The 18,076-nt window shown below is 35.1% G+C and overlaps 1 protein-coding gene across 1 annotated transcript in view; it reads left to right on the top strand.

The window, feature by feature from the left end:
- Positions 1 to 18,076, top strand: part of Strn-Mlck (Stretchin-Mlck) — a 100,517-nt gene that overhangs the window by 13,156 nt on the left and 69,285 nt on the right. Inside the window, exons 3-5 of the mRNA XM_070107724.1 lie at positions 12,838 to 13,129; positions 13,211 to 13,695; positions 13,835 to 13,926. Coding sequence (XP_069963825.1) covers positions 12,838 to 13,129; positions 13,211 to 13,695; positions 13,835 to 13,926 — 869 coding nt within the window. The remainder of the gene's footprint in view (positions 1 to 12,837; positions 13,130 to 13,210; positions 13,696 to 13,834; positions 13,927 to 18,076) is intronic.

Raw genomic sequence — 18,076 nt, 5'->3', positions numbered from 1 at the left:
TTTTATATACAAGTATATATGTCAACGGCAACACAGTCAAAATGGGTACACAAAATTTTTTGTTAGCGTAATTATGTATATCCTGAACAGGGTATATTAAGTTTGCCACGATGTTTATTACACCCAAATAGAAACGTCGGAGACCCTATAAAGTATACATATAAGTATACATATAGATGATCAACGTGACGAGCTAAGTCAATTTAGCCATGTCCGTCTGTCCCTCTGTCCATTTGTATATATACCAACTAGTCTATTAGTTTTTTAGACGTTCTCCAGAAATTTTGCATACTTTCGTTTCCCCTCAAGCAGCTGCTCATTAATCGGGACCACCGATGTTTTACCACTATAGCATATAGCTGTCATACAAATGAATAAAGTGTTTGTAAGGAATCTTTTGTTTGGTTCCAGTATTGAAACTTTTTTATTTGTGAAGAGTATTATAGCTCCAATGCAATCGAAGTTAGCGTTTTACCCTGTTCCAAATTCTTATTAGTAATTGGGGCTAAAACATTCTTATTTAATATTTTCAATCTAGTAGACAAATTTTTCCAAAGTATCTCTAGAAAATATATTTTATACTATTTTATGATACCAAAAATATGTTTATTACTTTAATTGGTTTTAAAAATTGCAAACAGTTTTGCTACCTTTTCAAAAATAAATCAACTGCTTCATTGAATCTTCAATAATCCTAAGCAAAAAAAACCTTAACTTCGGTTGCGAAGCTATAAAGTCCTTCACAAATAAAGAAGTTTCCATATAGGAACTTGATTTTGATGCTTCAGTTTGTTTAGGAGCTATATGCTATAGTGGTCCGATATCGGCGATTCCGACAGATGGGCAGCTTGTTGTGGAGAAAAAGATCGATATCTAAAAAACTGAGGGACTAGTTCGTGTACCATATGTGCAGACGGACAGAGGCACAGACAGACACCCGGTCATGGCTAAACCAGCTCGATCGTTGATCATTAATATGTATTTTTTATGAGGTCTCCGACGTTTGCTTCTTCTGTTCAAGATATAAAAGCGAAAAACATTTTTTTTAAATCGGCTCAGCGTTAGCTATAGTGTATTATTCATATCATATACCTGAAAGCAATATTATAGTAAGGTTCGTGGGTTAGTTAAAAATGCGATTACAAGGTCGAGTTATATTCGCCTTCAATAACGAAGCTTTTAATTAGTAGGCCGTAAAACATAGGATGAACATTTGTAAACACGTGACGATCGGTTTCGGGGTCTAGGGGTTAGTCATTAGCTAATCGGCTCTCGCACCGCTTTATCAACATTCGCAATAATATTCCGTTTTCACGCGACATAATGATGCAATACTGAAGATCATGTACCTTGTTCCGGAAATTGTAAATAAAACGAAAATTTTTTAATCTTCATCAATATTTATTTTGTCGCCTTCAAAATGAGCTCCTTCTGAAGCAATACACATATGCCACCTCTTTTTCCAATCATCGAAATATGTCTTGTAGGCGCCGTCCGGGATCGCCTTTCTTTAGTTCCCCCTGTGAATTTATTCGAGTCGAAAGGGGTTCCACGGTGGTTGATCGATGGTATTGAACGAGTTTTTTGTCTTAAAATCGTTCACAACTACAGCTCGGTGCGGTCAGCTCTGTTAGAACAAGCCGAGCATTGATGCGTCTCATGTCCAAATTATCCGTCAAAATCGAACGAGCTGCTTCACGGCCGATGTTTAGCTTACGTACAGTGGTAGGCGTCGAAGGACGATCGGAACGAGGCATGTCTTCGACAGTTTCACGACCATCCTTAAAGTCTTTGTACCAGTCTTAGACTTGGATTTTCGATAGAATAGATTCCCCATAAGCATTTTCTAACATTCACAACGATTCCGCACACGAAATTTGGTTCACAACACAATATTTGATGCAAATTCTTTGTTCAATATTGTTTTCCATTTTAAAAATCGTAAAGCACTACTGAGGTCGACTGATTTCAACAGGTGCTGCAAACAAACTGGTCATTAGATCGCGCTCAAGTGCTGAAAAATATTTAGCGCGGGCAGTTTAAATGACAATTTCCGGAAACCTTCTGGTCACAATGTACATATATACCTAGTATTTATAAAACCAGGAAATGTTTCTGCTTTGTTACCACTATATGTATTTTTCAGGACTATAGTTCCACTTTGTGACATAATTGGACTTTAATTAATACATTTCCGGTCTTATAGTAATTCTTGTTTCTTGATTTGTGCACTGTTCTCTTGAAAATTACATTTGTGGGTAAAATTTCAAAACCTCGTTATAGAGTTCAAATACTCACCCATTTCTACTCTTTCTGCGTTCTATGTACTTGAACTACTTGAAGATCCCCGTAGTTTTTGGCTCACACATTTATACACTTGTATGTCGGTATTTTGTTTTTTATGTAAAGAATTTAGAAAATGTTGTAGACTTGGGCAAGAGACGCATAGGGCACAGAACGACGCTCGCATCAGTTTTGAGTTAAAGAAAGTAAAAATAAAATTAAAAGAAAATAAAATGAAAATAAATACATAAATAGCAAAAACATTTGTCTGTCAATGTTTTTATTTATTTATTTTTGTAGTTGATTTTCATTTCTTGTTGTAGAGAGTGAGTGTTTTCGGTGATCAAAAGCGGAAATTCTTATATGTATTCAAAAACTATTTTTATTGATTTAATGTTAGTATTTTATAGTTTAATGTGCATACATACATATTTAATTTCTTATCTAGTTAATGAACGCTTTTATATAAATTAAAAATCAGAGAAGAATTATCTACAAAGTAAAATAAGGAAGAAATCCACATTGAGGTGTGTTTGTGATAAAATGCGATTTATGAGTTTTTTAGTGTGACGTGCCGTCCCACGCCAGCAACATTTAAATATTGCTAACATCTGTTTGCCGGTAAAATTATATTTTTATTCGTTCTGAACACGTTTACAAACAAAGAAAAAAATTGTGAAAATTATCTATTTAAGTGAATAGATATTTGCGGGAAAAAAGTGTGAAAACCAATTAATTTGGCTGAAACTGTGGTCTTAAAAAATGGGCAACGGTTGTTCGAAATGTTGTCAATGCAACGAACACAAACAATATCACGGCACACTTTCATCGGCCTCGTCTGTTTATAGAAGAAGGTATATTGAACTAAGACAACATTTATATTTCTATGTATGTATATGTATATATTTTTGTACTCCTGCAATATGTTGCTACAGAGTATAATACTTTTGTTCACCTAACGGTTGTTTGTATCACTAAAACTAGTCGAGTTAGATATAGGGTTATATATATACAAGGTGTGTTACAAAGTAAACAGGACTTAAAACAAAAAAAACAGAACAAATGGTTTTATCGGCAATATCAATTAATTGTATTCAAAATAGTCTCCTTCTCCTTTAATACAGCTTTTTGGACGGTCCAAAAGCATTTCGAACGAGTGTTTTAGCCCGTTGCCCGGTATGACCGCCAGTATGCATAACGCATAACGCTTTCCTTTCATTGGCAAATGCATTTTTCCGAAAAGATAGAAGTCGCACGGTGCCATATCAGGTGAATACGGGGAGTGGTTGATTGTTGAAATGTGATTTTTGGTAAAATAATCGGCCACAAGTGTCGATCGATGAGACGGCGCATTATCGTGCAACAAACGCCAACTTCCATCTTCGCGATATTCGGGCCGAACACGTCGAATACGGCGCACCAAACTCTTCAAAACTCCAAGGTGGAATACCGCATTAACGTTTTGGCTGGCTGGAACAAATCCTTTTTTCACAATACCCTTGGAATCATAAAAACAAATCAGCATTGTCTTCACTTTTGACTTCTCCAGGCGCGATTTTTTGGGTTTCGGCTCATTTCTCATTTATGTCCTTACGTCCACTTTCATTTTCGCACCGATGGCAAAAACATACTGACAATTAAAACGCACATCAATTTCAATAAATGAAATATCATGAAATTTTTACTGGAAGTCGATAAAGGATAGCAGATTCTAACGCACTAGAGTTTACTTTGTTACTGTTTACTTTGGAACGCACCTTGTATAAATGATCAGGATGAAGAGACGAGTTGAAATCCGGGTGACTGTCTATCCGTCCGTCCGTCCGTCTGTGCAAGCTGTAACTTGAGTAAAAATTTAGATATCTTTATGCAACTTGGTACACATGTTTCTTGGTACTGTAAGACGGTTGGTATTGCAGATGGGCGTAATCGGCCACTAATAGAAACTATACAAAGTGCCATAATTAAGCACTAAATTAAAATATAAACCTATTTTTTGGTACAGGGGATTGCAGTAGAAAGGAGCACCTGTGAACTAAACATTTTGAATAAATGGGCCAATATATTATATTAAATTTAGCCTCTTCGGTGGAGTTTATATCACATATATCTCATGATTTAAGTATAATTTTCGCTGACGGGAAGTAAAATATAGTAATAAAACCAAGGGAATCTCTTACCTTTAAAATAAGTTAATATGATAGCAAGTTTGATTTAAATACATTCACAATTTCGTCGAACACTGAAGTTGAACCCTTTCATAACACTTTTTAATAAAAAGTATTGCTAACCCTTGAGGATATTTAGCATGCTTTGATCCTTGCAAGAATATAAAATATTTGGTTACACCTGAACTTAGCCTCTTCTTACTTGTTTAATATAAAGTTTTGCCAACAACAGAAGGAATTTCCCGGGCTTTGATTCTTGCAAGTTGCAAGAGTATGAAATGTTCGGTTACACCCGAACTTAGTCCTTCCTTACTTATTATTATATTTATTTATATTATACTATTATGTATGTATGTGTGCTTGTGTTTATTCCCAACTATCATAATATTAATTGCTATATTGAAAAATCATTTAATTTATTAACACAACAACATTTTACCGTTAGTTAAAGGGCTTATTCCTTTTTTTGTAGAACTTTTGAAGCAAAATAAATTATCTCTTGTCGTCATGAACATAAAGAGACGAAGGCTTTGTTTACACCTGCTATCAAAGTTCGAAAATAAGGAGAGGCTAAGATCAGGTGTAACCGAATATTTTATGCTTTCGCAATTTGCAGGGATCGAAACCGGAGAAATGATTTTTCAAAACATTATATAAAAGCACATAAGAAACCGTTAAGTTCGGGTGTAACCAAACATTTTACACTCTCGTAAAGATCAAACCGAGGAAATACTTTCAAGTGTTGGCAAAACTTTAAATCAAATATTGTTGAAAAGAAATATACATTATTCGACGAAAGCATGAATGGATTTCAATCATATTCGATGTGTTATTAACTTATATTATAGGTTGTAGACTCAACCAAAGAATCTAAAATTAATATATTGGATTTATGACGAAAACCATTAACCAGATTAGTAGATTTAGACCACGCTCTACAAGTATATTGATTTAACTCATATTCAGCGCTAAATTACATTATGTTTATGAAAACATTGAAATATCACATATATTGACCTACATAAACGGTTTAAGGTCAGGTGAAAAGTCCGAACTCACTATTTCGGGCGAAAGGTCTAGATTGATTACATTCATTTTCGGCATTACTCAGATAACTCACACACTGTCTGACATGTTCGATATAAAGAATAATGAAATCGAGTATATGTACTATTGGGGGCTGGGTAATTCGTGGACCGATTTTACGGCATTAAACCATAGTATTTTGAATATTAATGGTTCAATTAATTTTGTTTAGATATCCTACATATTGAGCGATACATACGGTATAAATTCAACCAGTAGTACAAAAATGTTTATATTGGGTATATTTGGATAACAAAAGTATTGATTCGGTCTTACTTATTTTTTAGTATCACCAGAAAAAAAGCCGCTCTCTGAATTCCATTGAGATATTTGACGTATTGACCGATATTTGCGTATACGGTATTAAGTCAACTGAAAGTTCGAAAATCTTTATATATATTTTATGGGAATTATTGATCCCGTTTTACACATTTTTGACAAACATGTTATCTGAATTTTATAATAAAATTGAAGTTCTCAAATACGGTATCTGGGGGCTTGGAAAATTATATTTCGACAATTTTTAGACGTGAAATGGCATATACTGTAAAGTGAAAGAATCATATTGAATTTAAAATTACGATAATAATTCTCGCCTTAATCAAGTTGTCTCTATAACTTTTCCTTGAATAAAGCCCAATTACTTATTTATAAATAATCCCAAACACGGTTGATGAAAAAATACAACTTATCAAATTTTTTTTAAAAGTAACCCCCAAGAAAACACACTTCGGGTCATATATGTTGTACATACATATGTCACACATAATTTGTTACTTAATTGGTATTTGAATGAACCCAATAAAATGTTACTTACCGCACAGCTCTGAGCTTTTTTTCGGACTGGTTTTAGATAAGAAAGCGACTATACTGGTGAAAGTGTCATTTGCAATAATAACAACAATGTTGCATTATGGGTAGTGACACAAAAAATTGTAGGAAAAGGAGTATCCGATTTCCCTTAATTTAGTGAGTATTCTATAGCTACAGGTTAGGTTAGTTTGTTAGTAGTTCATGAGAAGAGTCATTGTTCATGTTGTCTTACTTACGATAGCTCATACACCCTCAAATGCTTGAATCGTTGCCTTACTAATGCAGGACGATGTGTTAGCCCCATTCTGCAGGCGTGTGCCTCCACCAGTCATGTTCCCACAGTCCTTTCTATCAAGAGTGAGTAGGAACTTTGTGTTTTTCTAATCTAACCGCTTTGCACATGCGCGTTTTGACCTTCTTTGCCATGTTCCTGTCCAGATCGTCGGTAAGACAATGCATGGGTGTACCAATGTCAGGTCATGTTTTCAGATGACAGCCCTACACCACTCTTGGCAATCTCGTCCACTATTACCCAGGATCTAAACATTGCACATAAAATCCTTTGAAATCATTTAAATATGGCTGGACACAAAGAGAAGCTTGATGTATGGGTGTTATACGAGTTACGTTAACCTCTTGTTAACCTCAAACGGTAGCCAAGCCAGACCTGGCACCAACTGGTTACTTTCTGTTCCTGTCTAAGGCGATATTTTGATGATAGTGGCATTATGAAATTACCTTTAAAATGGCAACAAGTTATCGAAAAAAAGTCTTCAAATATAATGGATTTCTTTTTACTGGATCTATATATAAATCGATGTCATTAGATTTTGATACCAAAGGACATTATAAGTACTTAATGTAATACCTAATTTCACTACTTAGATCAAATATTGATCAATATTTATGGTATCCAATCAATATGGGCTAGGATTAATTTTATTCATTTTGGTATCAACCTATCTATTTAATTAACCTCGTTTCACATATCGGCCAGAAGTTTTTTGGAAAGCAGGGCAGCAGTGGAGAGTGTCCCCAGAAGTAAGCAACTTCACTTCTAATGGATGCCAGATCACAAAGGCATCGAGTTCAATGATATCGTGGACGAGATTGCAATGAGTGATATACGACTGACACCCGAAAACGTGTCTAAACCCAAGCACAGAGAAACAATGGACTTCACTTGTCCCGCATTGGCAAGGCTACGTTTTATGTGTTTGGGGGCCCCATGGTATCAGAGACTGGAAGAGGCATCGATAGTGAGGCCACAGAGTCAATCGAAATTCGCGTCAAGAGAAGGCATTTTAAAAGACGACTACTCCTCAAGTAGCATTAACAAATTTGAAAATTGGAGCACTTCATATACCTATATTTGAATAATAACATATTGCTTGTGGGAAAGTGGTTCGAACAAACCATTAGGTGATTATTCCATATTCTAGCTTTGTCAGTTCATTTGACTGAATAATAGTTCAGGCATTTTAGCGATAAATTCATAAAAAAAATTTCAAAATTTTATATTTTTTCCACTCGATATTTTGTAGTTATAATTAATTGATGCTCATTTCATTTTAATACCACAAATTACTTATCCCTTTCTTAAAATTAAGCAGTGAGAAAACTTATATTCTCAATTTACATTATAATCTTTTTCGAACTACACATATTGGAGATTTGCACGGAAATAAGTTTTTTTGATAAATTTTTAACTAGCCGAGAAATGCATATAATTCATTTCAATGTCTCTTTTTCAATTTGCTACTTGCGAGGATAACGAACCTAAATTTTTCAACCCTAGTCCTAAATGCTTACATTCAGAAGCTCAGGCGATTTAAACAACATTTGAAGATACTGATGATTATTGATTAATTATAATATTATGAAGTCAAACAGACTCACTAAACATAGGCAAACCAATTTTGTGATCTTTGTAGTCATAATCATTAAGAGCAGCAGGTACTTGCAGAGTATAATAATATAGGATTATATACATATGTACACATTAATATTTCGATTCTTGCGCATACTCAGTATTTGTACACCTCGATTCTTGCAGTAAAGAATAATTTTCAATTACATACTCAGTACTAGCGACATCGAAATAATTTGACCTCGATACTTGCGATATGACCTTGTTATTTTTGGTAACGGTTCCTTAGATTGAGTAAATTTCGGGGAAGTTCCGTTTTATTTCGCTGATGAATTTCGACTCTTCGCACGTGCATTTTGGGAGATTTGAATCAGTTTTAACTGACGTTTTGTGTAGTGCGGTTTCATTACAGCAAGGAAAAAATTTACGTTGCTTACAAAGTTGACATTTTAAGGAAATTAAGTGAAGGATATTCTGTCAATTCCTTAGTCAAAAAATTTCAAGTGAACAGATCAACAATAGCTCGTATTAAGAGAAATGAAGTCACCATAGAGAAGTTCGTGTGGTATACTGAATCTGGTCCTGGGAAGAGGAAAACTTAAAATAATCCAGTTAACCCATTTTTACAAAAATTAAACAAAAATTACTGATTTAGGTTTGAACAAGGGCACACACTCAACGTCGATGAGTCTGGCCTCTTTTGGAAGCGTTTGCTTGATAGAACTTTTGTCGCTCAAATAAAATCTCGGCTCCGGGACATAAAATAAGTAAAGAAAGAATAACTTTTCTTGCTGTACGAATGAGTCTGGTGATCATACAGTAAAATTAGTCGTTATTGGGAAATCATTGAATCCACGCCCTCTCAACAATTTTGGGGCTATGTCTGTTTCCTACTAAGGAAATAAAAGTCAGTTTGGCTTTAATTGAGGGATGGTTTCACAAAACATTTGTTCCAGAGGTATGTATAATTTTGTTCTAAAAAACTTCTGTTATCAATTTAAAATTGTAGGAAAACAAGTAAGGAAGGGCTAAGTTCTAAGAAGGGATGTAACCGAACATTTTATAATCTCGCAAAGTCAAATGGTATACTTGTTTTAGATTTCTTTGTGGATCTTGCCGCCTTGTTCTATGTTGACCGATAATTACGGTAAAAAGTCAACTATAGGCGCTGGGGTCCACATATTCAGTACCTAGGGGCTTGAACAGTTTTGGTTCAATTTAGAGAATTTTTGGTCACAAGGTGGCATACTTTAAACGCATTATTCACGCAAAGTTTTACCCCGATACAATCATTGTTGCTTGATTTGCATACTGGAAAGTGAAAGAATCAAATGGAATTTAAAAGGGTATTATATGGGAAGGGTTGTAGTCCAATTTCGCACTATAATATAGAAATATGAAAAGAATATTATGTACCGAATTTGGTTGAAATCGGTTCAGCGGGAATCAATTCAAGATATTGGTTTTCACCTAAAAGTGGGCGGTGCCACACCCACTATCTAATTTTGAACGTGATGCTGTTGAGCAGTTAAGCGCGAACGGCGCAGTCACCGCTGGCAGTAGCTATGCATGTGTTATTAGATTTGTTGTTAATATATTTTTATTTATTGAATAAAGAAAAAAGTAATAAAATTGTAATTATAATTTAAACTAGACAAGCTCGAGGTTCTACTTGAGCTTGCTTGGTGATACGTTGCTATTTACAAGGCTAGTAGATTTTTTTTACCGGGTTTGATTACAGAATTGTAGCAAATGATTAGCGAATGTATTTGGATGAATACGGAGTTTAAGTTCGTATTTATTTCTGATGTTATCTACTTCTTGCTTTACCATAGATCCCTAGATCTTTGTGAATATTTTCATTACAAATTTACTAAGGTAAACACGTTATAGCTCTAAGGATGTTAGACTGGAATCTCTGTATTATATCAATGTTAGTTGCACAGGTCGTACCTCACAGCTCAAAACTTTGTTGTGAAGGTAAATTTTAGAATCCTTATATTTAAAAGCCAGTTTAAATTTTCCGCTCCTATTTTCATGCTAGTTATTTTGCTGGATATGTGTTTTCTCCATGTGAGCCTTCTGTCCAAGTGAATGCCAAGATAAGTATCATCTTTTGTTTGTGGCCCTAAGATGTTATGGTATTCATTGTAGTCGGCTGACACACTTGTAGTCATGTGAAAATGTAACATGCTTACAATTTTGTTCATTTACATTTATTCGCCAGTAGGCTAGCCATTCTACGACCAAAGCTAAATGCTCCTCTAGTTCTCTGGATGCTCTGTGTCAGACGCAAATGTTGGAATGTCTGCTGTATATATGATATATACAACTCTATATGTTGGGCCTAGTTTACTCCCCTGAGGTACACCAGCCCTTACAGGTCGTACATCTGATATGAAATTAGCTACTTTAACAGTAAATTTCCTATTTTTTAAATAAGACCCCGATGTTTTATACAATTCGAAAGGGAATAATGTTTGAATTCTAAGTAAAAGGCCTTCATGCCACACCTTATCGAATGCCTGAGCTACGTCAAAGAATATTGCTGAGCAATACTCTCTGCACTCCTAAACCTTTATAATTTCGTTAGTTATTGTATTTATTTGTATTATGAGATTAATTATGAACACATGTTTATGATTTGAAATATAAGTTTTTAAATTTATGAATAGTTTTGAATTTTAAAAGATAAAAAGTAGCCTATGTCCATTCCCTGATTTGAAGCTATAATGTAACTAGTACGACTATATATAGATTAATATGTTCTTTAATATTGTAGAAAATACTTTTGTTCTATCATCAATAGTTTCCGCAGCCCATGCGACGAAAGACGTTTTAGGGCATTTTTATTACACCTTGGGTTTCGTTACTTAAATTTTAGTAAGGATCCCCAATATTTTTTAGCAATAAATATGGCTATGTTACGCAGAGTGAATGAAGCTTTCCAATGGTGAAGGGATTTTTGATATCAGCATAGTCGTTTTTAAGTTTATTCATTACAAACATACACACACACAAAAATCCAAACCTTTCCTCTTTATAATAGTAGTGTAGATATGTAAAAAGTTTTAGCAAAAGAAAAAGAACGTATAATATTGGAGCTATTCTACAGCTTTGTTCTGAAAATGTGTGAAATTGGTCCACGAATTATCTCATATGTTAATATAATTACAAGTATATCCGTTATTCTAGCAGGCTTTATTCATGATAAATTGACTTTTAATTTGACTTAAGAACGTTTATGTTGGTCTAAATGGCTTTTATTTTAATGAAATTAAGTGGATTAACCACAATATGGTTTAGAACTGAATATGAATGAATTTGGTATAGACATTGTTCTGAACCTCAGACCCCTAATAAAATGGATTCCCATTATTTAATTGATTTTTTCCTCAAGACCCCAATATTTTAAGTCTTTTCTAGAGTTTACCTATATCGCATATATCTCATTTGAGTTAATTAGTAATATTTCAGGCAAGCAAAATCTATTAATGAAACTAAGTGAGTCTACGACCTATAATAAACAATACAAAAGTTAATAAGATGCCAAAATTTGGTTTTTCGAAAAATGCATGCTGAATTCTTATACACCACTTTTTATACCTTGAATAGGGAACATTAATTCTGTCAGGAAGTTTGTAACACCCAGAAAAAGTAAACACCATATATACTTATATATGGTATATAAATGATCAGTGTGATGACTTAAGTCGATTTAGCCATGTTTGTCTGTCTGTATATATGCGAACTAGTTCTTCACTTTTTAAAACATCGATATAAAATTTTTCACATGTTCTTTTTCCCCCAAGAGGCTGCTCAGGTGAGAGTACCGTCAATATCAGACCACGTCCTTGTATGGAATCCTTTTTTTATTTGACAAAGAAAAAATTGTTCAGATTTCCGAACAAATTGTGCAGCTGGGACCACTACTTCCCAGGTTCTTGGAATTGAAAATTACGAGAGTATAAAATGTTATGTTACACCCGATCTTCCTTACTTGCTTTATAAACAAAACTAGACTATACTAAATATTATGCTTTTTCTCATTTAATATTTCATCTTTTAATTGCGATGTTTTGTAAGTTTATATTGAAGGCTATAATCTGAACATTAGTTAATTAAGTGGGTAGTAGTATTTTTGATCAAGTAAATATTTGTATCCAAACCAAAGATTGCCTGGTATCCCTTTGAAGTCAAATTTTTTTAAAATGTTCATGTACTTTTTTATTCATTGCGACTTCTAATATTTACCGAACAACAACCTTCAGATGTCGATCTAATATTAACAAGCTTCGAGCGCAATACCATATTTCATATGTCTATCAGAGAGGGAGAGTTGCTGTAAACGTGCCCTGTCCACTTTTACGTTTTTTGAAGACGTTTTAACTATGATTTGTATTTATTGCACAGGTGCATATATATTTGTATTAATCCAAAAGTATGAGCCATCAGTTTTTTCACAAGTAAACTCTAAAAATAGCAGAGAATCGGGTTTTAAATACTGATGTTTACTTGATGATTTGATATCAGCTGCTTACGTTTTTCTAGTTCCGTTAAAAGTATTCGATCAAACTGCTAACAATTAGTTGATTTGTTTATCTGTTCTCTCTGCAGGAGCCGTGGAGAATTGCCAATTGCGAGTTCCGATCGCTTGCGAATAACACAGACCAGCACCGCTGTGCAATTGGCTGTGGAGCATGTGCAGCGGGAGGACGCCGGTCATTATACATTGATAGCACGAACGAAAGGTAATGATTTAATTCGCAAAGATGTGGAGCTCATTGTCGAGGACAGATCGACAGGTGAGGATCCGCCCGTATTTCTACGACGACTAGTTGATTTGTCGGTGAAAGTGGGAATACGAACGCGATTGTTGGTCGAGATACGTACTTCCACTGATGTTAAAGTAAGACTTTCTTGTCTATTTGGATTTAATATAAAAATTTGATTTTGTACATATACATATATGCATGTATCCACGAAATAGCTCACTTGGTACCGAAATGATCGCCGAATATGTGAAAACGATCGAATAAATGAAGTAAACGAGGGCAACTTCCACTATTTGGAAGTGAGTCCTGTTATATTGGAAGATGGTGGACAGTGGATGGTGTTGGCTGAAAACTCGGGTGGACGCAATTCATGCATAGCACATTTGAATGTGCTTGTGCCCAAAGCCTACAAGGCACCCGAGTTCATCGAGGAGTTACGTGCTGTGCTCACACAACAAGGCACGGTTTCGCTCGAGTGCAAGGTGATTGGTGTGCCCACACCTCAATTGCGTTGGTTTAAGGACTCCAAAGAAATCAAAGCTGGTGATGTATTCGCCCTGACCGCTAACCTGGATGACCCCACTTCACTGGGTACATATACTTGCGAAGCTGTCAACTGTATGGGCAAATCATATTCCAGCTCGAAGGTCCATGTAGTCGGACGTGGCAGTAGGGAGGGATCGCTCAAACCAGCTGACAGGTGAGAATAATTACTTCTCAGTAGAGAAAGGTATCTCTGTTCTCTCCAGTCAATTTTCTCCGCACTAATACTACATTAATTTCAATTTCTCTTTTTTCATAATCGACGTTTACTTGCTCGACATCTCTTCTGCGCATAGCATCCCAAACAATGCACCACCGCCGATATTTACGAATGAGTTGCGCGATATGAGCGTCCGCATTGGGGAGCCAATAATTCTCGGATGCCAAGGTAGGTGTGATTTTAGTATTAGTAGTAGTATCACTGGTAGTAGCTGTACACGCGGAGGTGTTTGGGCAACTTGCCAATCATCACAATCGAACATACAATAAGCTCTAATAAGGTGGACAAAAACAAAACGACTTTTTCTGTAAATTGCGTCACCATTTCACCATTTGCACACGAGACATGCCGTTGAGCGGTTAAGCGCGAACGATGCAGTCACCGCTGGCATCCACACCAACAGATGGCTATAATGGCGCTGATTTTACTACTTTTAATACGATTCAAGAGAATCTATATACACACTATATGTAAGAGTATTGTTGCCTGCGCAAAGCAAACAATGCCTCGCGCCTTTCGCGAATACATTGAAATGTTCAAACTTGAACTCGATTAAATACTTGGATTCTTCGGTGTGTTGCGGTAGGTCAGTCACTTTGCGTGTCGATCGTGCCGAACCTTTGCTCTTGTATATCTGTGCAAATTACATGCGTTGCAAAACCGAATGCCACGATCAAAACAAACGCATATCAAACGAACAAGATGAAGAAATCAAATGAAGATAAAAATAGAATAAACACATATTTACAATATGTGTGTACATATAAATATTCGACTGTAAGTGGGTATTTTGGTGTGTGTAAGCAAATTCACTCTTGAGATCGCATAGGTGTTGTTTACATGGTCGATTTTTTTTATACTCTCGCAACCTGTTGCTACAGAGTATAATAGTTTTGTTCACCTAACGGTTGTTTGTATCACCTAAAACTAATCGAATTAGATATAGGGTTATATATATATAAATGATCAGGATGAAGAGACGAGTTCAAATCCGAGTGACTGTCTGTCCGTCCGTCTGTCCGTCCGTGCAAGCTCTAATTTGAGTAAAAATTGAGATATCTTTATGAAACTTGGTAGACATGTTTCTTGGTACCGTGAGACGGTTGGTATTGCAGATGGGCGTAATCGGACCACTGCCACGCCCACAAAACGCCATTAATCAAAAACAAATAAATTACCATAACTAAGCTCCGCAATAAGATGCAAGACTGTTATTTGGTACACAGGATCACATTAGGGAGGGGCATCTGCAGTTAAATTTTTTTTTAAAGTGGGCGTGGTCCCGCCCTTAATAGATTTAATGTGCATATATTCTAAACCGCTAATGCCATTATAACCAAATTCACTGAGAGCAAATTTTTTTAGCACCTCTATTGACGGTGTGTAAATGTATGAAATCGGGTGACAAGCCCGCCCACTCCCCATATAAAGGTACTGATAAAAAAAAACTAAAAGCGTGATAAACCAAGCACTACACACGCCAGAGACATTAAATTTTATCTCTGGGATGGTATGAGATGACTTTATAGGAACCGCGTTCGAAATTAGTCAGTGGGCGTGGCACCGCCCACTTTTAGGGGAAAACCCATATCTTGGGATGTGCTTAACCGATTTCAACCAAATTCGGTGCATAACGTTCTTTTCATATTTCTATGTTATAGTGCGAAAATGGGCGAAATCCGACTACAACCACGAATATTTCCCATATAACACCATTTTCAATTTCATATGATTTTTTCACTTTCCACTATGCATATCAAGCAACAATGATTATATCGGGGTAAAAATTGCGTGAATAATACGTTTAAAGTATGCCACCTTGTGACCAAAAATTGTCTAAATCGAACTAAAACTGTTCAAGCCCCTAAGTACTAAATATGTGGACCCCAGTGCCTATAGTTGACCTTCTACCGAAAATATCAGTCAATCCACAAAGAAATCTCAAACGAGTATACCATTTGGCTTTGCGAGAGTATAAAATGTTCGGTTACATCCGAACTTAGCCCTTCCTTACTTGTTAATTTTAATTTCATTTAATTGGATTTCGTAAATATTGTCTGTATTGACGTCTTTATATCTGGAATTAATTTTGCCTTATACTACATAAGCTGAAAAATCTTTGGGTTTTGTTAAGATCCCGTCAAAAACAAAAAAAAAAATCTATTCTTGTTCAAGAGTACTAACCTTAATAAGAATGCTGGCAAATTTCATGATATTTCATTTTATCGTTCGCAAGTTGTTGGTCTCAAAGTTATCTCTGCTACTTTTGTTTATAATGAAAAAAAAACGAAATTTCGTATTTTTATAAAACATTCTTTCCTGAAGGGGAAGGAATCCGTGATGCAAAGCATCGGCTAGATAGCTTTTACTGTAAATCTGCCGGTACTGGCACGTAGGTCATATCATTTACGAATTTTTATAAATGTTGTAGTGTATACATTTTATCGTAACCGTACCAGCACAAATGATGCACCTCATCCAGGAATGTTACAAAAATGTGGGGGGACCGTGAAATGATATTGAGTGAGTTAGTTATTGTAATATCGTTGGCTTCTCAAAGAAACGCGTGTGTATTATTATTAACGAATTTTTATAAATTATATTTTAACATCGATCAAAATGACAAAATTTGATGGAACAAACAATATGTTTCTGCATTATTGGATCAATTATGTGAGGCGCTAAAAGTTATGCCAAATTGTTTGGACCGGAACTATTCAGCCTTTGTAGTATTTATCTCAATATTAAAAAGAGTATCCACATAACGTTCGTCTATTTCTACATATTTCTATATATGGTATACTCCATCAACGAGATCCAACTGATAACTTTATTTAATATTTGTACCCTGAACAGGGTATCTTAAGTTTGTCATGAAGTAATAACCAGAAGGAAACTTCAGAACCCCTATAAAGTATATAACGGGAGTTTTTTTCGAGTATAGAACTTTAAGTTGGCATTACTGTTCAAGATGGCGACCGATTTAACAGCTGTCAAATGATTTATTCTCAGTTTGGATTGGCAATTCATCATGAATAGCAGAGATTATCCTTGATGAATAGAGTCACGCTTGAACAACCCATGCAAGTACAAGTCAACAAACAAAACTGCCGCATTTGGAGTGAAGCTAATCTTCAAGTGTATGTCGAAACACCGTTACATCCAGGAAAACTGACTGTTTGGTGCGCTTTATGGGCGTTGGAATCATTGGTCCGTACTTCTTCAAAAACGATGATGGCCAACATGTCACACAGACGGCGCAACATGTCACACAGCTCGTACCACAATCGATTTATTGAAAGACACGTTTGGTAACCGTCTAATTTCACATTTTGGACCAGTGAATTGGCCTCCAAGATCTTGTGATTTAACACCGCTGTGGGGTTATGTAAAGTCATTGGCCTATGTGCATAAGCCACAAACTCTTAACCATTTGGAAGACAACATTCGTCGTGTTATTGCCGATGTACGCCCACAAATATTGGAGAAGTCATCGAAAATTGGACGTCCAGATTGGACTACATCCGAGCCAGCCATGGCGGTCATATGCCAGAAGTCATATTTAAAATGTAATGCCACAAGATTATCTTTCGGATAAAAAAAATTCATGTCAATCGAATAATCCATCGTTGTTTTATTGCAATTTAAAGTTCTATACCTCTAAAAAAACGGTTCCATGATTCTTGATCCCCGGACAAAATATCCCCGACAAAATATCCCCTTGACACAATATCCCCGACAATTAATACTACAATAAAAATTTTTGATAACAAACTATCAGTTATAATAATGAATTAACAATTACTTACAAATGTAAGATTGAATTTATTAATAAAATTTTATTACAATAGTTATCAATATAATTATATGTCGCCATTTGGCGCAATTCAATAATAAAAATTTTAATTTATCAGAGTAACGATTACAAAATTAATTAACACATAAAAACATAATTCACAGATTAAGCATTGTACAACAAAAACATAAATAAATACGTAAATGTATTATCAAGTAAGAGAAATTAATCTTTAATAAATGTTTTTTCACAGAATTATCAACAAAAGTTTAATTTTTTAATAATTAGTATTACTATAAGAACGATTGAAATAATATGAATAATTAATGTGTAACCCTGGTCGGTCCAACACCGTTGCTCATTTGTCGGAACCGCCGATGTCGGACCACTATTGCATATAGCTGTCATTCAAACTGATCGGTCAAAATGAAGTCCTTGTATGGAAAATATTTTTTATTTTAAAGATATCTTCACGAAATTAGGAATAGAGTATTATCTAAAACGGCGTTACAATCTCCGAAG

The sequence above is a fragment of the Bactrocera oleae genome, chromosome 4 (genome assembly GCF_042242935.1).
Source record: "Bactrocera oleae isolate idBacOlea1 chromosome 4, idBacOlea1, whole genome shotgun sequence".
Lineage (NCBI taxonomy): Eukaryota > Metazoa > Arthropoda > Insecta > Diptera > Tephritidae > Bactrocera > Bactrocera oleae.
Note: the sequence above shows the minus strand (reverse complement) of the source record. Positions and strands in the feature narration are given on the sequence as shown.